The following is a 22,974-nucleotide window of genomic DNA, read 5'->3' as shown; positions in this document are numbered from 1 at the left end:
GTTGTCTCTGAGTGGGCTCCATACCCTCACAGCAGGCATCCTGACCCCTTTCTTTCCCACTCCAAACTCACCATGCTGGATCCTGCACCACAGACAGCCCCGAGGCCGTGCTCACAAGACCAGATGGCCGGCTCGCCATTTCTACCTTTGGGTGTCCTGGAGTTTTTCTTTTGTCTTTACTTGTTTATTGAGGAATGAAGAGTCAATGAAGACTGATCAAGACACTGCCTTGAAAGGGTTTCATGGGCAAAGAACAAAAGCAAATCAAAGGGTTCATCCAGGCAAGGGGCTGACGCTCTTCCCCTGTTGGGGAGGAGGAACAGATGAGGGCGGGGAGGACACAGCCCAGGACTCTCGGGGCCCTACTGTCCACATTTCCTGAGAACTGCGAAGCATCATGCAGCCACGAGCTTCCCCAGACACCAGCACCCATCCCCAGGCCTGTGGGTCAGTGATTCTAGCTCATCTGATGGGCCGTCCGTGGGGAAGGGATGGGCCCGCAGGCCTGCCTGTTTGGTTGATTGAAGTGGGAACTTTTTCACAACGAGCACCAGATTGAAATTCATCACAGCAAATGCCTAGGTTTTGAGAACAATATATTTATAGTGAGCTTATTAGATATTAGATGCACCTTTCCTAAACAAGTTGTTCTCTCACCAGTCTGATTTCTAACCTCCTGAAAAGCAAAACCTGCCACCGACCCAGAAGCAGCAGGTAGAAGAGAAATTCCAGAACATCCTGAAGAGCGAGAGGCTCTGTGGAAAAGACGAGGGCTTGTGCAGGTTGGGGAGCTCACCGCCCTGGGCCGGAGGCAGCAGGTGCTGCCCTGAGCCAGGGTCCACAGGAGGCTTCCGGGCACAGACACACCCTGCAGACAGGGTCCTGCTGGAATGCTTTGACATTTCTAGGATCTGGACCGTCCACAGGGAGTGACTGGGAGGGCATGAGAAATACGCTGAGTTGGGGCCGGGTGCAGTGGCTCACGCCTGTCATCCTAGCACTTTGGGAGGCTGAGGCAGGTGGATCACATGAGGCCAGGAGTTTGAGACCAGCTTGGCCAGCATGATGAAACCCTGTATCTACTAAAAATACAAACATTAGCCGGGCTTGATGGTGCACACCTGTAGTCCCAGCTACTTGGGAGGCTGAAGCAGGAGAATCATTTGAACTTGGGAGGCTGAGGCAGGAGAATCACTTGAACCCAGGAGGCGGAGGAGGTTGCATTGAGCAGAAATCACGCCACTGCTCTCCAGCCTGGGCTACAGAGTAAGACTCTGTCTCAAAAAAAAAAAAAAAAAAAAAAAACACACACTGAACACACTGAGTTGGAACTCACTATATCACAAACATTGAGGCCCACTTACATAAAACAGTTATTCCAAGCAACGAACGTCACCAAGTGCGCGCACTGTCGCCCAGTGTGACGTTTCTAAAGTGAATGAACAATGCGAGGACATGGAAGCCCAGAAGATGTGGGAAAGGGGTGTGTGGCCTGTGCTGGGCGCCTCCCATCAGCCAGATGCACCTGTGCTCCTGGAGGATATGGGAAAAGGGTGTGTGGCTTGTGCTGGGCGCCTCCCATCAGCCAGATGCACCTGTGCTCCTGGAGGATGTGGGAAAGGGGCATGTGGCTTGTGCTGGGCGCCTTCCATCAGCCAGATGCACCTGTGCTCCCACCCCGGCCATGCCCTTTCCTTTCTTCTGCGAACTCTTCACGTAGCCCGTGATTTTGGGGGGAAGAATTATTTACCAAATTTTTAAATCCATTTTGTCTTCCTCAATCTAGACTAATTTCTCAGGTCTGAGGCCTGGAAAGCTTTATTCCCCAGGCCACTGAACTGCACTCCTGGAGAGGGGGCCAGTGCTGATTGCCTCTGAGGCCATTTGAACCTGGAGCTGCCTTTTCTCTCCTACTAAAATCCAGAAGAGCGAGGGGTAAATAAACAAGGCTCTCCCAGACAGCATGGGGAAATGAGCTTGTTTCCTGAAGTCCCAGCGGCCACAGAGCTGAACCTTGCCAACTTCTTATCAAACTCTCAGCCCAAGAACAATTAGCCAGGATCAACACACCAGCAAAGGTCATTTGGGTTTGGATTACAAATTGCCGTCACCTCAGAGAAGAGGAGAGGGAATCTGTTTGAGAAGAACGTTTCTCTGCAGCTAAGGATTAGCAGGCATCTGCAAGCCCGCCCCGCAGGGATCTTCGAAAGGTAAGGCTTGTGCATGCTTCCTGGGTCAGCTGCGGAAAGGGCTTTTCCAGGATGCAGCCAGATGGACAGGTTCTGTGGAACACTTGCTTCTGTGGGGACAATTATCTTGTGTTCCTGAGGGATTGTGGTTTCATCTCCAGGATTTACAGAATGTTGCTGCCATTTTCTGTTCCTTCCACTCTCTTAATTGCTCAGATGAGGAGTCCTGGGTGCATCACGCATTCACTGGGGCTCATGAGTCTCATTGATAGAGGAGAATCTCATCTGTTTGTTTCATGATTTAGAAAGTGGGGGGCTCTGGGAAACAAACCAACAGTATTAGGACACATTGGGTCATAAGAAAAATGTTACAAATGGGATCCAGTTCGTTTTAGAAAGCATTTCAATTTAGAGTAGACAGCTTAAATAAACTGGCTTTTCCTGGATCAGGGAAAGAATGAGGTCCAGGAGGTGCAGGATCCCCGTGAACAGCCACAGCCTCCTTGGGAAAACAGCATCTGAAATGATGGGGGAAAGGGATGTGGATTTAGCAAACCTTACAAGTTTCACCTGAAACAGAAGATTGCTGCGTGAGGGGAGTTTCCCCTAGTTTTCCCCTTGGCTCCCGGCATGCCGGCTGGTCGTCCTGCTGCAGGCATCCCCCGGTCTCCTGATCAGCTTCCTTGGGCAGGGGATGAGGGTGAGGGTGAGATGCCCGCAGTACAGCCCGCAGACTGCAGGAGAGGGCCAGCGGGGCTGCGGGTGGGTTCTGCTAAGCTTTCACAATGGTAAACTTTTCCAAAGCCAAAGGTGAGAAGCAGAACCCCCCATGTCTCCAGGACTGGCTATTTATTATTTTTCTAGTTATGTGCATTCTTGTTCAGTTGATGAAATCACGTTCAAAAGTATAGAGCAATTATTTTCGAGTAAAAGTGGCCACACTCAGCACACTCAGTACTTCCACATGGTACTGAGGTTGTGGACACTCTAGAGGGGAATCTTGCTGTTTCCAGAGTCACCAAAATGATGATAACGTTGACCCTCTAATTCCAGCCTCAGAAATTTCTCCTGAGGAAACAAAGCTAAATAATGTACGTGAAAAGATACATAATAATATAATAGACAATAATTGGTAAGAAAAAGGTGATGAGGGAGGCATTTGTAAATAATGGTGTTAACTCTGTTGGAATTTTGTTTTGAAATCATTTAATCATATGGAAATTGTGAATGACAATGAAAAATGACCAAGGCGGATATGGATGTGTATGGTTCACATGGATTACATAGACGAGAAAAATTCACACAAAAAGGAAAGCCGGAGAGAAATGAGCGGTCTTTTCCTAATCTGGTGATAAGGCGTATTAGCTATTTTATAGTAATTTTGGATATATTTGAATTTGTATTTAGCCTTTTATTTTATACTTTCTACTTATTCCACCTGTGTTGGGCAGAATTCCAAATGTCCTCCGGTTCCCTCTCCATCATGGAGCCCCCTCTCCTGGCGTGTGGGCGGGACTGTGAACAGGTGGGTCAGTGGCCACTTTGATTAGGCCATGTCACCCAGGACCCGTCTTATGGCTTCCCTGCTGCCTTGTCTGAGAGGCTGGGACCTGGGGAGCTTCCAGAGCTAAAAGCAACCCCCAGTCAACAGCCAGAAGAAAATTAGACTTCAGTACTGGAACCTCAGGGAATTCAGTTCTCCCCACAACCAGTGAGCTTGGGAAAGGTCCTGAGCCTCAGATGCCATCACAGCCCTGGCTGCTCTGCTTTCAGCCTGGCGAGACCCTGACCGGAGGACCCAGCCCACCCACCTCCAGACCCGTGGCCCACTGAGACAGCGAGATGATGTGTGTGTGCTGTTTAAAGGCACTAAGTTTGTAATTATTTGTCACGCAGTATCACGGCACACAACACCATACACACCTGGTTCATGGTTCTTTGTTTTTTCTTGAATCGTTTTAGATTTGTTGGGTTTTTTTTCTCTGATTTTTTCTTTCTCCCTCTACTGGTATAGTAGTTATCACTTGTATTTCTGTTTCTTTAGTAGTTGTGGTTATTAACACAAAAAATTAACATCAGAGTCTGAAGGTAGTCAATAGATTTAGCATCTGTAGGTGACTTTAGAAAGAGAACAATTCCGTTCATCTCCTCCATCCTGACTTTTATACTATTGCTGCCACTTATTGGAGTCCAGCCTTGGTTATTTTCCTTTTAATTCATTAGACATGATTATTACTGCTTTATACAGCCAGTGTTTGTGTGGGTTCCCCGTGGACTTACCATGCTTCGTATCTCCATGCCATCTTTCACTTCAGACCACACAGCTGGGATCACACCCTTCTGCTTAACATCACACTCCCCATTTCTGGCTTTCTGCAGGTGCCTTTCATCCTCCTCTGCATTTAAAGGACAATTTAGCTGGGTATAGGATTTGAAGCAGTCATTTTCTGCCCATTTGTTGAGGACATAACTCTACCTTTTCTGGCTTCCATTACTGATGAGTCAGCTGTTGGTTTCTCCTTGTTAAAAGTAGTTTATCCTTTCTCACTGGGTGCTTTGAAGACATATTCTTCCTCTCATTGCTCATGTTCTTTTACTGTGCTGTATCTAGGTATGCATTTTTCTTTATTATGATGTTTATGAATCACGGGCATTCTTCAATCTGCACAGTCTTATCTTCCATGAATTACGGAAAATCTCAGCTACTATTTCTTCAAATATTGTCTCTGGCCCAGTCTTACTCTTTCATTTTTCTTTTGAGATTTGGGATAGATATATGTCACAACTAAATAATACCCTCTCTGGTTTTTAAGTCTTCCTCCATATTTTCTGTCTTTTTATTTCTGTGCGCTGCCTTCTTTGTAATGTCTTCACATCTATCTCTTCCAGTTCATTAACTTTTTCTTCAGCTGAGCTAATCTGCTTTTAACCCTGTCAGTTAAGTTTTTAAATTAATATATTCTCTTAAAAATTGTTTTTGGTTTCCAGTTTTCATGACACCTGTCCCTTTACCCCTATTTTAGATCTTTATTTAAACATATTAAACAGACTTTATTTCCTGTGTGTCATATTTAACATCTTCAGCTGTTGCCATCTTTTTTATTCTCTTTTAAAATTTTCATCTTTGCTGAAATTTCCCATCTGTTCATGAATAGTGTTCATCATTTCCACTAGTGCCATTAAAGTATTAATCATAGTTATTTAAAGTCTGTGTGCAGTAGTTCTGACTCTCAGGTCATATCTGAATCTGGTTCTATTGATTGCTTTATTTTTTAACAGTGAGCCGCCCTCCTCTGACCCTCTGCCTTCCTCCTTTCCCAACCACCCCTCCGCTTCTCTCTCTCCTTTTCTTTATTTCTCTTACATGTTTTGGTTGAAAATGACACGATGTGTGGGGGCAATACTGAGTAAATATTCATGCCTGGGAGGCTGCAGGTCCTTTCTGCCTGGCTATTGAAGGCTGAGTCGGTCTAGCTGAGTTTGGGATTTCTTGTTGCCTTCCGGGCACCACCAGCTTCAACTCCTGAAGCTTCACCAGAGGGAAGGGACTGCTTTGCCAGAGAACTTTTCTTGAGGTTTGCTTCATCCTCAGTTTTGGGCTTTTCATTCTCACCGTGCCCCATGCACTTGCCTGTCCCATGGTAGACTGTGTGTTTCCCACATGGCTCCTGCTGGCCTTGGTGGATGCCAAAGGGCCTTCTCTGTTGTCCTGGTACAGACTCAGTCTCAGGTAGGCATGGGCTCCCTGGTCTTTGGGAGACCATTTTCTCCATCATTCTTTCTGTCTCTGGGCAATAGGAAATCTGTAATGATTCAGACCCAAGATGGTTTCGTGCCCCTCACCCAGGGGTAGAGGGTTTTTCTTTTCCCTTCCTCCAGCCACATCGGGTTTTCATCTGTACTTTCAGGGGGAGTGACAGGTTTTGTTGGAGAAGGGTCCAGGTGAGGCTTTCTGCAAACCCCCTCATGCCTGTGTGACTCCTGCAGGTTTCATGATCTCACTTTAACCCATGCTCTAAGCTAAATTCCTCTTGCCTGTCTCTAACCAATGGGCAGCCGCATCCTCTTCCTGTGCCCCAAGCCAGGTGAGACAACACTCTTGCCCCATCTTCTTGCAGGCACCTGTCTCTCTCTAGGTTTCAGTCTAGTTGGATGACCTGCACCCTCAGCTCCCTGAGGTCCAAGGGAAGGCATGAGGACAGATCATCAGCTTTGTCGTATTGCCAGGCATAAGCGACTGTCCTTCCCAGCTGCCTGGATCTGCTGTTCACCTTCCAGCAACTGCTCACTATGATACCTTCAACCAGTTCCCTCTGAGCGCACTCCATTTTTTCCCCAATCCTTTGCTATTTCAAACACCTCTGTGAAAAACAACATTATTTCTCACACCTGTGAGTATCCTTGAATAAATGCCTAGAAGTGGAGTCGTTGAGTTGAAGGGATGCCACCTCTGTAGTATTGACATGAATTGCCACGTTGCTCTCTGCAAAGGTTGTAGGGGCTCCTGACACACAGCTCCCACCCTTAGCATGGTTTTTTTTTTTTTTTTTTAATCTTTACCTGCCTAAGAAATGAAAAAATTGTTTCTATATAGTTTTAATTCACTTTTCTCTTATTAAAATGTGGTTCAGCTTCCTTTCATTTTAAAGCTATTCGCATTGAACTATACACTTAAAAATAGTGAAGTTTTACGAGTTTTTTACTACAGTAAAAAGCTAGTTACATTCTTATCTATGAACTAAATATTCATATTTTAAACCACTTACAATTCATGTGTTGGTCTTTGTTCTGTTTCAGTTGTTCTGGGTTTCTGTGTAGATATTTTCCTCAAATAAGGCTAAAATTGTATTCTCCTTGAAATAATATTGGGAAGTGTTGGCATTCCTGTTTTCCCCTTGACTTCACCAGAAATCCTTCACTACTCTCAATTAACTGGGGGTTGGCTATTGGTTTGATGGGGTCAGTATTTACCAGAAGAAAATTTATATTCCTAGTTTCTTAAAAACATCTTTTAGTCATGAAGCATTTTGTTTTCCCCTTGAAAAATGTAATCAAAATTAAAATTAGTATTGCATTTAATTTGTGAATTTGTTTCAGGAAAACCATAGTTACATAAGTTGCTGGCATTTAATCCTACACATAAATGGATTAAATATTTACCACCAATCCTATCTACCATGGCACTCCCATTCTGGAGTCACTGCTTAGATTCTTCTTTTAATTAGTTCATCTATATATTTGAGTATTTTTTAAGGAACAATATATGGAGGTATGTTTTCTGAATTCTCAAGAATATCTTTCTCTTGCCTTCACCCATGAACAATAATAATGTGGCTAGATAATTCCTGGCCCCAATTTTTTACCCTCAGAATCCCGTAGTCCTTGCTCTATTGCAGCCTCACATCAAAACCAGCCTGATGTTTTTTCCATTTAATATTTTATAAGCATCTATTTGGTTGCATGTCAACATTTTTATGCTTGGAAAGGAAAGATTTACGTGGGCTGTGTCTGCTTATAGGTCTTCCTTTTATTGTTTATTTTACTTGGAGCGTGGCATGTCATTTCAAACTAAAGATTCAGGTCTTCAGCTTAGAAATGTTTTCTTAAATTATAACTTTGACTCTTGTGTCTCTTTCACTTATTCCAGCCTCTTCTTCAGAAATGCCAGTTCCTTGTATGTTGAATGTTTGCCATGTGTCCCCTGAACCTACTGCCTCCTTCTCACAGCGTTTGCTTCTTTGTTCATTTTCTTTACTCTCATCCTCTATATCATTGAGCCAATGTTCTGCAACTTCATCTGGGATTTTTCTTTTCCAACACTGTTAGAAATTTTGCTACGATAGTCTTTCTTTTATTACATTCTTTCCATAATTGTTCCAGCTACTAGATACAACTAGCTGGTTATCACATCCTTTAGCTCAAGTTCGTAGACTGCACGTTGTCATTATATTTTATGGAGAGTGCAAAGCAGGTATATAAAACTTCCTTCTTTTTCCTGTAGTTAACCTTTTTCAAAACTATGCTAGTCTTCTCCCTCAAATATTAGGTTTATCCCTTTTGTATAGAAGACTATTTCCATAGATGTTATATAAAAATTTTGTTGTGCTTTCTGTAAACTTGCCTTTGAATCGGGAGGTTTACGTCAGCCTGGTATTTCCCTTCAGTGTTGTCTCTTAGTTTGTTCACTGTTCACCTGCGTGCTCTTAAAATTCTGTTATTTGCTTTTAAGCTAATAAATCACTTGATGATAATGTATATCATTTGTTTGGTAATCTAACAGTATGGCCAGGCAGAGGCGCTGGGGAGGTAGGCAAACCTGCATGTTAGTAGCCTGGTTTTTGCAGTATGGATGTGAGCTTGTGTGGCTTCCATTCTGTCTACAGAATGTGGCTGGGTCTGAGTTTGTTACTGATGTCACCATCCCTGACATCCAGCAGGATTGCCATATTTCCTAGGAGGATGCCTGTGCATCAGAAAGAATAGAAGCAGGAAAAGCTCTCACCACCCATGCTTGTTCTTGGGTCTTCCGACTGAGGTGTTTCAGATACTCTGCTGCACAGCCATGAACTGTTCCATACAGGAGTTCAGTGTCTCTCCCTCTAACAAGGAGTCTTTTTGTATAGTTGAAGCCAAAATTGTTTCTGCTTGCATTCCATGACGTTGCATATTTTCTCGAGAAAATCAATCAGCTTGGTGTTCCACTGGGTACCAAATGCACTGTGATCGCTAAAAGGGTTTCAGGACTTCCATTTCTTACTGCAACACCTTAGCATGGAGCAGACCAGCCTTCCCATCAAGAGCCTGTAGAAGAGCATCACAGAATTCCTTCGAAATATCTGTGAGGGCACTGGAGAGCCACTAGGCCAGCTAGAGGCACAGGGCCAAGCCCAGGGGATGGGAACTTGCTGAGGAGAGCCCCTTGTTCTGTACAGCTCTTGCTTCTGGGCCTTGGCTGATGTATAAACACTGCAGGCCAAGAAATGGAAAATTTCTGCAGAGCTCAGACCTCTGAGGAGCTAAGGGCACTAAGAGAGAGCTAAGAGGAGTCAGGGAGAACTTCTAGAAGTTTCACGGAGCTGGTGAGACTAAAAGTGGAGTTCAGGTTACAAAAGTAGTTGTGGCTGGAGGAACTCGGAGCCCAGACAAAAGGGGCAGACACATAAGTGTGGGTGGTCTTTCAGCTGGAGGCGTTGCTGAATCCTCGCCATTCAAGGCAAGAGATCCAGCCGTGGCAAAGAGCCCAGTGGTCTTGGAGTGCTTGGGAGACAAAGGTTAGAGTCCAGGGCCCACTGAGGAGGAATTAGGAAAACACTCCGGACTACTCCAGATCAATGTTTTACTCAGGAGATCGGGAGTGGGGGTGCGGGGGCTAAAGAAGATCTCCCAACCTTGTACACAGGTGTTCCCATCTAGTAAGCCAGCTGCACAAAGCTTGGACAGCCAAGAGGACAAGTGTCCCTGAGGGCCACTCCCATGGCCAAGGTAGAGTCACCTAAGCTGACATCTGTGTTCTGCAAAGCTCCTCTAAGGGCTGATGATTTTTGGATGCCGATAATCTTGCAATGGGAATTAGAAGCAAAGAGGCGTGGTGGGAAATGTCACAAATGCTTTGACTCTGCTGGTGGGGACGCTCTTGTGTGGAGAGGCTATGGTTGGGGTTTGATCCCAGCTCTGCCACCAGGCAATTTTGTTCCCTTAGTGCCTCGGCTTTCTTGTCTGAAGGGAGTGGGCTGAACAGCTCTCTCTGGAGCTCCATCTGGCTCTGAGTTGGGGTGCTTGGGATGGCAGTAGAATTATGCTTCATTGCTATGCATATAGAGTGATGCCATCATTAAACTTGACACGAGGCTGGACAGTTAAGGCGTTGGGCTAGTATAAAAGATATCCAGATGTGGCAGATTTGCATATTCATGCCTCACTGCTATTCCTAAGGAATCTGAAATGTTGGAATTGTATTCATGCCAGTTGTGGGCCTGCAGTGTCATGGTCCAAGGTCTGCTTGCCATGCAGAGGAGGGCATCGTCAGCCCCGCCGTGCAGAGGAGGGCATCGTCAGCCCCGCCGTGCAGAGGAGGGCGTTGTCAACCCCGCCGTGCAGAGGAGGGCATTGTCAGCCCCGCTGTGCAGACGAGGGCGTCGTCAGCCAAAATCATGAGGTTGGGATGATTGTTGTTTCCTTGAACCTCCAAATGCCCAAAATGCCTCATCAGTCATTAAATACTTAGGAAAAGTCTGTATATTTAGTGAAAATGGTGAAGTAATCACATTAATTTCAAGTGCAGAATGAAGGTAGCCTCAGCCATGGTACAATTTAAGAGGTGAAAAAATTGCTTACTTCCAAGAAGGCGACTGAGACAGGAACACGCATGAATTCACTCTGAACGTTGCTGATGTTAAGTTAGGTCCAGGGTCGGCGGAGGCAGAGCTGCTGCTGGGCTCCAGGCCCAGCTGTCTCTAGTGGTCAGCTCCACCACCTCCTAAAGACGAACCTAGTCCAATCCATGGTTTTGTAGAAATAGAGGAAGCCCACCCAGATGAGAAAAGCAGAGCCCCCTGACTTGCTGTAGCATGGAGCCCAGCCATCATCACTGTGTTTGGAAGAGACTCACACACAGGCAGAGGACCAGGAAAGCTTCAGAATGGAAGAGGGGAGGGCTCAGGTGTGCCCTCACGGGAGGCTGTTGGCCTGAGGATGGTGGCAGCAGCAGACCAGAGACAGGGATCCTGTGTGGTTGGCGAGGGGTGCATGTTGGCTTTCTCTATTCGTTCTGAGTTAGAAGTAGGGACAAAAGTTACAAAGACCAACTATTAATCAAGTGCTGGCCACTAGGGGCTGAGTGTTATGAGGGTGGTGGTTTGATTTCCTGCATGGTTACTAGAAATTGACAGCAGGCTGACTTCCTGGGTCAGTTGCTGTAGATCATGGGCTGGTTTCCTGGGACCTGGGTCAGTTGCTGTAGATCATGGGTTGGTTTCCCGGGACCTGGGTCACTTGCTGTAAATCATGGGTTGGTTTCCTTGGACCTGGGTCAGTTGCTGTAGATCATGTTGGTTTCCTGGGACCTGAGTCAGTTGCTGTAGATCATGGGTTGGTTTCCTGGGACCTGGGTCAGTTGCTGTAGATCATGGGTTGGTTTCCTTGGACCTGGGTCAGTTGCTGTAGATCATGGGTTGGTTTCCTGGGACCTGGGTCAGTTGCTGTAGATCATGTTGGTTTCCTGGGACCTGGGTCAGTTGCTGTAGATCATGGGTTGGTTTCCCGGGACCTGGGTCAGTTGCTGTAAATCATGGGTTGGTTTCCTTGGACCTGGGTCAGTTGCTGTAGATCATGTTGGTTTCCTGGGACCTGAGTCAGTTGCTGTAGATCATGGGTTGGTTTCCTGGGACCTGGGTCAGTTGCTGTAGATCATGGGTTGGTTTCCTTGGACCTGGGTCAGTTGCTGTAGATCATGGGTTGGTTTCCTGGGACCTGGGTCAGTTGCTGTAGATCATGTTGGTTTCCTGGGACCTGGGTCAGTTGCTGTAGATCATGGGTTGGTTTCCTGGGACCTGGGTCAGTTGCTGTAGATCATGGGTTGGTTTCCTTGGACCTGGGTCAGTTGCTGTAGATCATGGGTTGGTTTCCTTGGACCTGGGTCAGTTGCTGTAGATCATGTTGGTTTCCTGGGACCTGGGTCAGTTGCTGTAGATCATGGATTGGTTTCCCGGAAGGTTGCTGCAGGTCGTGGGTTGGATTTCCATCTTTCTGGATGACCTGGCCATTGTCTGCTTGTATATTTAGTATCTCAGTTTTTAAATATAGACAATGAGACCAAGGTCTTTCCCAAAACTTTAGGGAAATCAAGATCGTGCCCAATTCAGTCGACTCATTAAAGTATCCTAAACATCTTTTTGGGATGAAAAAAACACTCAAATCCAAACGGGGAGAGCGGGATGATATTCTGCATCCAAACAGGGAGAGCGGGATGATATTCTGCTCTCGTGTAAAGGACACATACTTTAGTGGGTTATATATGATCCCATAACAAAGAGGCAGAGGTCTGGGGGGGCCCAGGCTTGAGGCTTTCGGGTGACGGAGCCAGAGTGCGGGGGAAGAAGAAAGAACACCTGCGACTGCCCAGCGCCCACCAGGCAGACCCTGTCATGTCCGAGCACACTTTGACTCATGACATGGCTTGATTTTCAGGTGACTGAATTTTGGCAAGGGTATGCCCTGGAGAGCGTGGACAGGAATATCTCTATTACTGAGAGTGCACTCATGGGATGCTGGTCCTCTGTGAGTTTGGGTTGCCTGAGGGGGCAGATGGATAAAACCCAGTTTACGGGCATTCAGACCAGACAGGTCCTACCCCAAAGAGGTTTTGATCCGGGGTTCCCTGTGGGAGCTCGGCCCTCAGGCTGTCATCCTCAGCCTCTCTCTGGTGCCTTTTGAGCAACACCACAGCCCTCTTGGGGTGGCCACAGAGGCTCTTACTCAGTGCTGTGCTGAGCCACACGGGAGCTCGAGGGAAAAGGAATAGTCAGTAATTCTGATGCTGTCTTTATTCCCAATTTTGATATTTTGTTTTTCACAAATTTTTACATTGATGTGTGTAAACACTGCATTAAAATATTCTTTCTCTCAATGCCATTTTGCACCCAAGTGACTGTCTGGCCTGAGCCTGGTCCTGCCCACAGTGTCCTGAAGACCCCAACAGAACGCTGGGTCTCCTCCTCCCCCAGACACTCTTCTCTTTACTTTATGCATTCCAAAGCCAGCTACTCAGCTGAGCCCTGATGCAAGGGAAAATGTGTAGTTAAAAATCCATCGTATGTGAGGACATAATGTAATACAAATCGAGCAATGCAATGTTGCTCCAAATTTTAGAAGTAACAGCAACAGAGAGACCCACTTACCATTCCGTTATTAGGGACAGATGCCTTCCTGCTTTTGAGCTTGGGAAACCCAGGGGCTGCTAGACAGAGTTTCAGACACGGCAGACCGTGTTACCAAATGAGAACAGAGCGAGATGGGTGGATGCTGGCCACATGTACCAGGAAGTGACATCCACGTGCACAGGAGCCCGCCCGGTCTGCCCGGCAACCTCACTGCCCAGTGCAGGGAAGCTGTTCATCAGACCGCATTGAATCCTCCTCCTTCTCGTGTGGCATTCCTGCTTGGACAGTGGCAGCATCAACAGAGGCCTCCTTGATGCAAGGTGTGTGACAAATCGATGATGCTGAGGAGGATGGTGATATTTCAATGCCCTGGAAGGAGAAAAACTGTAAAAAGAGCCTGATAAGGTGGGCACTGGTCTGTGCAGGGCATGGACCTCTAGGAAGAGCGGCACTGCCCCCCTGAAAGTGGCTCTAGTGAGTGCCGCTGCATGGGAAGGAGGCTCCCCTGGCAGCCTCCAGAGGACACTGCGGTGCACACAGAGGGCAGTGGGGTAAGTTCATGGGCTGCTGCGTGACATAAAGGACCCCCAACGGAATTTGAATTTTGGATAAGCAATGAAGGCTTTTCTAGTATAAGTGTGACCCACATTGTGCACAGGCATCCTATATTTTTACTTGCTACCTCTGGCAACCCCGAGTGTCAAGGCTCAGAGGGCATGGAAGGCTCTATTTGTGTCTCCCATACAAGACTGCTGGTGGCTATTGAGAGCCCAGGCGAGGATACCTGGGTGAGCCACGGCTCCTTCTGTCCCAGCGGGGCTGTTGGGAGCCCAGGAACTTGGGTGGCTTTAGCTCCGGGTCTTTGTAATTTCTTAAGAAAAGCCACCGAGTTAGAGGCAGGAGAAGGGGAGGAGTTGCAGAGAAAAGGGAAGGGAATGATTAAGGGGGAATAGGACTGCTTGATTTATGGCTTATGAGTAGAAATAGAAAGAGCTAGATAGGATTTACCTTAATCGTACAGTGACTAATTGCTCAAAGATCAGTGACAGAGATGAATGCCGGTAAATATCTTTCTGGGCAAAAGCATCAAAGGTGATTAAACTCTGCTAGAATTAAGGACAATGCAACAGGGTTAAGAAAAGAGGGAAAAACATTAGTAAGAGGAAGAATTTTTATCTAAAACCTTACTGCATCCTTATTCATTGTGGGTCCTGCATGCTACATTGATCTCTGATGTTTTACCCACTAACTTGTTCTTTGGATGTTTTCCTCCTTCCTGAAAACTTTGTTCCAGCCCTTTGGGAGTCACTATGGAATGGGGGTTTGGTAAAGGAAAGAGGACTCCGGGGATGTTTCTGTTTCTGAGACATGAAGTAAGCACAGTGTGTTAGGAGAAGTGCAAAATTCTAGGGGAGGAAGGAAATACCTTCTGAAGGAGGGGCAGGTAGACAAGCAGCAGCAGCACCCAGGGTAGCTACGATTTGCTTATAGACGTACGTCTTTGGGGCCTACTTCACACCGGGGTCTCAAGGGAAGGAACCAGACAAACTTGCCAGGGAGAAGCTTCTATTTGGAAGGAAGGTCCTTCTTAGAGGCAAGCACACGGTTCTGAATACGGGGAAGCTACTGCAGGATCCAACTTTGCCTTTCATCAGGGCGTGATGGTGAACTTCCTGTACCGCATGGCTGGTGAGAGCAGAGATGAGGCCTCCGTGCGTAAACCATCCCCCAGCCACCCCAACCCCATCTGTAGCAGCTCCGTTGACCCAGGTGAACTGATGAATGCTGTGCCCCTTCATGAGGGGGGTCTTCAAAGCATGCCACCTGCTTGTGTTGGTGACAGAAGTGGTCTAGGAAAGTAACTCTCCGCCAGACAACAGCTTCATGAACAATTTTGATCCCATGTTTATACATTTAAAGTCTGAATGAGCTATTTCAATTTTTGAAATGTATAATTTATTGCATGTTATTGGGAATACAGTGTTGTTTGAGAATTTGGGGAGGGACACTGTTAGAATATGCCCATTACAAGTGTTGGGACGTACCGTCATTTTTTTAATTGAGAGTAAAAAAAGGGAAGAAAAAGAACCCCCCAACTTGTGTTGCTGCAACTTAGCTAGCAAGCCAACTCACTGTAGTCTCCCATCTGGAGACTGTCGCTCCTGCCTGCCTGTCGGTTGGACGATTAGAGGCTGAGCGGCCCTTCCAACGTGGAGAAGCGCGTTTGATGTACATTTTCTTCATGTCCGTCAGCTCCCAGGTATGAACTTGCTGAAGCCTGCCCCAGGAACAGGACTGATACAGAATCAGAATCTTGGTTTTATAGAAAATACAGTTAATGATCCTCCAGGTAGAAATTGATCTGTAAGAATATTGTAATATATATTATGTGTGCACCAATCATTCTTCTCAGAACAACAGTGAATGTATTAGTCTTTTATTTACTGGGTTGTTTTTATTATTTGTCAACTATTTAGTTCAGCAATTAGAATATAAGCTTCAAGGTAAGAATGTATATTCATAATTATAATTCAGTTTCGGAAAAATTAAAACCAAGTGAAAATAAATGGCTCCCTCTCTAGAAGAAAATTGCTGCTTTGTTGTCAAGTTAGCACTGAGGCATTAAGAATTGTAGATGGTTTACAACCCACTCTTATTTATGTAGTAGGGAATGCAGGAGCAAAGAATACATGCAGCTCCTCTGCACATCTGTTTATACGAGGTGACTTGAATGTTCATTTTGTGTTTGGTGCCTAAAGCCCAAGCATATTTGAAGCCAATTGGTAAGGACCTAAAGTTGGTGCACTGAAATGTGTTTTTTGGTATTATCCTGTTGACTGATGGTGCTGATCTTGCAGATTCTCTGGGGTGCAGTCAGGAGCAGGCAAACTGGCAATTTTAACACATTATAAGATGGTCTGGAAGCCCCAGAGAAAGCAATCCCCTGAGACACTGGCAATTTTCTTTTTTTTCTTTTTTAATTTTCATTTTATTTTCTCCTTTTTTATTATAAGTTCTAGGGTACATGTGCACAACGTGCAGGTTTGTTACATCTGTATACATGTGCCATGTTGGTGTGCTGTACCCATTAACTCATCATTTACGTTAGGTATTTCTCCCAATGCTGTCCCTCCCCCCTCTCCCCACCCCACGACAGGCCCCAGTGTGTGATGTTCCCCTTCCTGTGTCCAAGTGTTCTCAATGTTCAATTCCCACCTATGAGTGAGAACACATGGTGTTTGGTTTTCTGTCCTTGCCATAGTTTTCTGAGAATGATGGCTTCCAGCTTCATCCATGTCCCTACAAAGGACATGAACTCATCCTTTTTTATGGCTGCATAGTATTCCATGGTGTATATGTGCCACATTTTCTTAATCCAGTCTATCATTGATGGGCATTTGGGTTGGTTCTAAGTCCTTGCAGTGTGGCGATTCCTCAAGGATCTAGAACTAGAAATACCATTTGACCCAGCCATCCCATTACTGGGTGTATACCCCAAGGATTATAAATCGTGCTGCTATAAAGACATATGAACACATATGTTTATTGCGACACTGGCAATTTTCTGCCTCTTGGAAAGAATTAAAGTCAACCTGAAGCAGGTCTCTCTGGTTCAGCAAGCGTGGAACCCAGCAGCTTCCTGGAAGCCCCCATAGAGCTTCTATGGCAACCGTAATATAATGGTGCTTGCAGGGGGCAAGGGATTCTTTTTGCTGCCTCTGTGCTGAAGAAACCATTTCGCTTTCTTGCCTGAATTAAAATGTTGCTGTTATTTAATATAAGTAGCAGGAGGAGAACCCAGCACAGCAGGTACATGACATCCAAAGACTCTCTGGAGAGACCTGGAGTTTTTTTTGGCAATGTTTTCTCTTTCGGGAAGGTCTCAGAGGTAACTCTGTGCTTACCTGATGACTCGTGGTCTGTCTGCCATGGGGCAAGCTCATGTCCACTCGGTATAAGCAAATAGCCCCTCCAGAGGGCCACCTGGAAACAGGGCTTGCTGCAGAAACCCTGCCAGGGGACTCAGGAGACACGGGGTTTAATTCTGCATGACCTTGACGACTGCATAACCCTGGGTGAGTTGCTTGACTTCTCCAGGCCTTGGTTCCTTTATTTTCAAAACAAGTTTGGACTTGATCTTTTCTAGTGCTTAAGTTTTGCAATTCTATGTTTTATTGATATAAAAATGTATTCTAAGCTTAATATTTTTCTGACAGAAGTTCGGGCTCATTTTGCTCAATCACTCTCTAGAACCGGAATCCAAAAATTACGGCAGCCTCTGTGTGCATGTCCTCTTCCCACCAGAGCCCCTGAGCTCTGTGCACCTGCCACCCAGGTCTGCTCCCGCAGGCAGATTGAGCGGGGCCCCTGAGCTCCCTGTGCCTGTTACTCAGGACTGCTCCCACGGGCAGATGGAGCAGAGCCCCTGAGCTCCGTGTACCTGCCACCCAGGACTGCTCCTGTGGGCAGATGGAGCTGGGCCCCTGAGCTCTGTGGGCCTGTTACCCAGGGCTGCTCCTGCTGGCAGATGGAGGAGGGCACATCCCACATCCCACATACTTTGGGATGTGCTTTTGTGCATGTGGTCGCTTAGAAAACAAGGCATTCATCACGATTAAGTTGATGTCATTACCAAGCAATAAATTGGAAATTGCAATAAAATGAGGTTGATTTCTGACTGGCAAATTTTGGTTTCAGGGCGGAAAGGAAATAATCATATTTAAAGCTGCAACAGCTGTTGCATCGTATTATATTTTAAACCCTTTTAGAGGAATTAGTTAATTAATTTTAACATTGTTAAACTCTCTTTAATAGTGTTCCAAAATACCCAGCAGTGATTAATCATGATCGGAATTTTTATCAGTCATGATCTAATACGTTTTCCCAAAAAGAAGATTTTATTGCACATTAAAATTACTTAGTTCATATTCTTTAATTGTAGATCTTAATCTTGTTTGAAAATATAATCTTTATCCATTCAGTGTCGTGCAAAGTTAGTGCTTCTCTTCAAAAAAACATTTTCAAACTTTGCTTGGATTCTTTTCTTCCTTTTTGCTAAGCCATATCATTTAATTTCATGTGGCTTTAATGAGTAATTGTTTTCAACAGTTTCTAAGAGTTTCAGTCAGCAATATTTCATTCCAGAATAAAAGGTAATGATCCGTAAATTCCTAATGCCATAATTTTATAGCCAGTAAATTAGTCTTTAATGGGTTCAATAAGTTCTGTGATGTATGTCATTAATTGTTAATGGTGTTTTAACTAGATAATTGTTAGGAAGGGCTGTTTATCATCACCACCGGTGAATGACAGATCCGTAGTTTTGGTTCCACTTCTTATCGTGGAGCTTATTTTATCTGGCTTTGTGTGCTGAGAGCTGATCAGATGCCCAAAATGCACAGGCCAAGCATCCCCTTCCCACATTAGCATATCCTGCACTGAGACACGTAACTCTACAGCCTTCCATGCCAATTTACTTTATCTTCTGTATCAGTTAGCTGTTGGTCCTGTTATGCTGGGTAACAAACCACATGAGAACGCAGTGGCTAAAATAACCATTGTTCATGCTCACTGTGATGGCTGGTTTCATGTGTCACGTTGGTGAGACTGTGGTATCCAGTTATTCAGTCAAATAAGAATCTCGTGTGACCACGAAGATACTTTGTAGATGTTAACATCATGATCCAAATATGAATCATGTTTGAAATCTCCTTTCTTGTAGGAGATTGTAGATCTCCCTACAATCAGGAGACTCTGAGTCAAGCAGACGACTCTCCCTAATGTGGGTGGGCCTCATCCAATCAGCTGACATTCTTAAGAGCAAAGACCAAAGTTTCCCGGAGAAGGAGGACTGCAGTGTTAGCTCCTGCCTGTGTTTCCAGCCTGCAGCCTACCCCTCGATCCTGGGCTTGCCAGCCCGCCTCGCACATGCGCAGGCTCTGTGAAGACGGGCTGGTCTCCTGTGGGCTCGGCTGGGGCAGGCTCTCCACTGCAGGTTGGGTCCACCTCTGTGCTCGCACCTCTCCTCCTCCTTGAGCGAGAAGGCTTCCCAAGACATGCTCTTCCCGTGAGCAGCGGCAAAGAAGCAGGAGGGCTAGCCTTCTCCTTTTTTTTTTTTTTTTTTTTTTTTTTTTGATATGGAGTCTTGCTCTTGTCACCCAGGCTGGAGTGCAATGGCATGATCTCTGCTCACTGCAGCCTCCACTCCCACTCCACCTCCTGGGTTCAAGCTATTCTCCTGCCTCAGCCTCCCAAGTAGCTGGGATTATAGGTACATGCCAACACACCCGGTTAATTTTTGTATTTTTAGTAGAGATGGGGTTTCACCATGTCGGCCAGGCTGGTCTTGAACTCCTAACCTCAGGTGATCCGCCTGCCTCAGCCTCCCAGAATGCTGGGGTTGCAGGCATAAGCCACTGTGCCCAGCCTGTGGCCTCATCCTTTGAGCATATTCCTTGCTGGTTTAAAGTTGGCCAACATCTCAATGGCCAACGCAGATCACAGGATGGAGCTCACAGTATGGGGCAGAGAAGTTCCCTCCACTAGTGGTAGGAAGAACTATAAAGTCACTCGGCAAAGAGAGGAGACAAAGGAAGGGTGGAGGAGTGTGGCAACAATTCACTCTATCTCAACTCCTCAGCCAAGTGAGGCCGGAGACCCAGGGGCCCCAACAGACATGTCTCCCAGTTGCTTCTTACGTATCCTGGACCAGAGAGAATTAGTTCCAGCAAGTCAAAGACACACTCAGAGCTCCCGCAGAGGTATGGTTTTCTCTAAAATCCCCATCAAGGCGCCACTGGAGAGGAGCACAGAATTCGCATTTGACAGCCTCAATGTCCATCATGCTCACTGCCTGCTTTCGTGTGTCATGTTGGTGAGGATGTAGTATCCAGTTATTTAGTCAAACAAGAATCTCATCTGACCATGAAGATATTTTGTAGATGTTTTTCCATTCAGGTAACCCTACGCGTGTCGACAAACAGGGGGTATACTTTTGGAGTTTTTGCCATTGTAAAAACGTGACAATGAGCACACATTCCCTCTCCTCTCTGCATTCATGACTATTTCAGGTAGATAGTGTTGGATGCTGCTGCCATGAGAACTCAGCAATTACATCTGCATGGGGACGTCGGGTGGAGAAAGGAGGCACAGAGAAGACGTGGCAGGGCCCTTTGGAGGGAAGGGCATGGCTTTGCCAGTGAAGATGGATGAGCTTTGAAACAGGAATTCCTGGCCAAGGGAAAAAATGAGCAAATTCAGAGACAATCATAATTGGTGATAAATGATAATGACTTCAGCTTAACCAAGCCTAACTCAGCTGATGCACATTCCAAATATTAACGCTTGAGCATGCATGCCTTTGGTGATCTGTGTAATCTAGAAAAAATTACTCTCAAAAAATGTGCACAGGCACACATGAGACATACTTCCAAAGCCTTCAATAGCGTAGCGTAACACACGACTACAGAACTCGTAATGTATAACACATGATTACAGAACCCATAATTTTAAGGAGTTTGTGGGCTGCAGTACTATAAAAAAGAGTATTTATGAAGCAGAATCCACAGGATAGTTGATCAATTGAGCATATGAGATTAGGAAAAGGGAAAAATCAAGAATTGCCGAGTTTGCTAAATTGATGGATTAAGTGGAGGCAAGGGGGCTGGCTGTCCTGGGGCACGTGGAAGGGCGGGGTCTCCGGAAGGTGAAGGTTTCGGGAGGACCCTGTGCAGCTCATCTATGCCCAGGAGGCAGCTGTCCCTCCCCATCTGAGGCCCAGGAGAGAACTGCCCTCTGAAAACAGAAACCAGGCATCGCTAATACAGGAAGTGTTTGGGACATGCCTGTGTGGCCTCAACACTCCTGGGAAGCGGGTAGGGACTGTGCCAGGCGATGGGAGGCAGGCAGGAGAAGTGGAAGCACCTGCAGAGAGCAGCGTCTCAGACTCAGGATGGAAGGGCGCGCTCAGAGCAAAGAGCGATGGGAGAGTCAGGTGCCAGGGCGAGAAGAGCACTGAGTAGTGGACATGGATTTAGCACAAAGATTATTCGTTTTTAAATTAAACCACCCAACCCCTTTGGAGATGCCTGGACTACTTGCCTACCCCATCTGCTTTCATGGGAGACAGTGGAAGTGAGCTGAGGAGCTGCTGCAGGCTCTGGCAGTGGGTCCCAGGGTCCCTGGGAACAGGTGGAATCTGGAGTTACTGAAGGGCCCTGGAGGGTCTGAAAGGCATCCACACTCACCTCCCATTGAGAAGCACTGGTCTTGAGGATGGTGTCATGCCCACAGTTAAAATTCTGGATGCACTAACTGTTCCATGAAGTACTCCTTCCTTGAAATTCATGAGAATGGGACCTGGATTCCAATTCATCAAAAATATTCATTCTATACCACCCATGCAGAGAGTGGTATAGAAATACACTCAGGGCCCAATGGTGGCAGGTACAGCCCCCACACAGAGTTCTTCCTGCTATCTGAGCCTGTCATCCAGAATCTTCATGGGATAAAACGTTGCTGCTGCTGAGGAATGGTAAATGAGTTGTGTGCAGAGTGACGCCACATCAGTGGAGATAGAAAACCAACAATGCTTCATTGTTCATGCTAATATCTAAAATATCCCTGAGCTCAGCTCATGTATTCATAGATTTTTGAAATGCAGCGTATTGCACTGCCAATATGAAAGCACTGATATTATGTGGTGTCTAAGTAGTGCTAACAAAACAAAAGTAACATAGCTTATAGAAACCCCGAAATTCAGGCAATAATCAAAAGTACTACTGTTCAAATCAGAACAAATTTAATAAAGATAGTATCAGATCTTGAAAAATAACCTCCTCATATTGTATGTAATAATAACAACAATATGAATCAGTGGAAAGCAAGGTTGACTAAGCAGTAGAAAAAATATAAAACCACATCAAAGTTATCCTCGCTAGTTTCAAAATGCATACAAACTTTCTCACACATAGAAGTTCATAGAGATCAAACATAATCACTACAGCCACCAAGAAACAATGCAGGTTGAAAATAAGAAGAAAGAATAGTAAGATTCATTCAGCACACTTGAGTAGCTACTATGGGCCAGGCAATACGTGAGGTTCAAGCACACAGAGATTAGTAATAGTTCATTGCTGCCATTGAAGAGCTAGCATCTTAATAAGTGAAATAACCTAAGGGAAGTATTTCAATGTTTATAGCAATCCATTGATCAACACATCACTGTTCATCTCTGAATACTTTTCCTTCCTTAGTTTTTTAAAATTCTATTTTACGTATAGTAAAATTCACACTTTTTGGTGTACAGTTAATGTGAGTTTTGGCCCATATATATGGTCATGTACCCACCACCACACCAAGATACAGAACCCTTTCACCACACCTCGAAACCACCCCCCTTTACCCTGAATCCCTTCGTGCCACACCTTCATGCCACACCTCCCTTTACCCTGAATCCCTGACAACCGTAGATCACTTCTTTTCCAGAATGACATATGAATGGAATAGTACAATATGTAACATTTGGAGACTTTTTTTTTTTGAGGCAGGGTCGGGTCTTGCTCTATCACCCAGGCTGGAGGGCAGTGGCTTGATCTCAGCTCACTGCAGTCTTGACCTCCTAGACTCTAGCCATCCTCCCACCTCAGCCTCCTGAGTAGCTGGGACCACAGGCATGCACCACCATGACTGGCTATTTTTTGTATTTTCCATACAGACAGGGTCTCACTATGTTGCCCAGGCTTGTCTCAAATGCCTGAGCTCAAGCCATCCAACGACCTCAGCCTCCCAAAGTACTAGGATGACAGGTGTGAGCCACCGCACCCAGCCTTCTCTCATCATAAAACACTTGAGGGTCACCATGTTGGTGCTTGTATGCTGCTCAGCATTCTGTGGTGTAGTGAAATACA

At 45.8% G+C, this 22,974-nt stretch overlaps 1 protein-coding gene across 1 annotated transcript in view; it reads left to right on the top strand.

Moving 5' to 3' along the window:
• The first annotated feature begins 1,455 nt into the window (after positions 1-1,455).
• The window catches only part of LOC129464220 (uncharacterized), a 241,888-nt gene continuing 220,369 nt past the window's right edge, over positions 1,456-22,974 (top strand). Inside the window, exons 1-2 of the mRNA XM_063619319.1 lie at positions 1,456-1,483; positions 2,060-2,210. Of these exons, the coding sequence (XP_063475389.1) occupies positions 1,456-1,483; positions 2,060-2,210 (179 nt within the window). The remainder of the gene's footprint in view (positions 1,484-2,059; positions 2,211-22,974) is intronic.

Source organism: Symphalangus syndactylus, chromosome 15 (genome assembly GCF_028878055.3).
Source record: "Symphalangus syndactylus isolate Jambi chromosome 15, NHGRI_mSymSyn1-v2.1_pri, whole genome shotgun sequence".
In the NCBI taxonomy this organism is placed as follows: domain Eukaryota; kingdom Metazoa; phylum Chordata; class Mammalia; order Primates; family Hylobatidae; genus Symphalangus; species Symphalangus syndactylus.
Note: the sequence above shows the minus strand (reverse complement) of the source record. Positions and strands in the feature narration are given on the sequence as shown.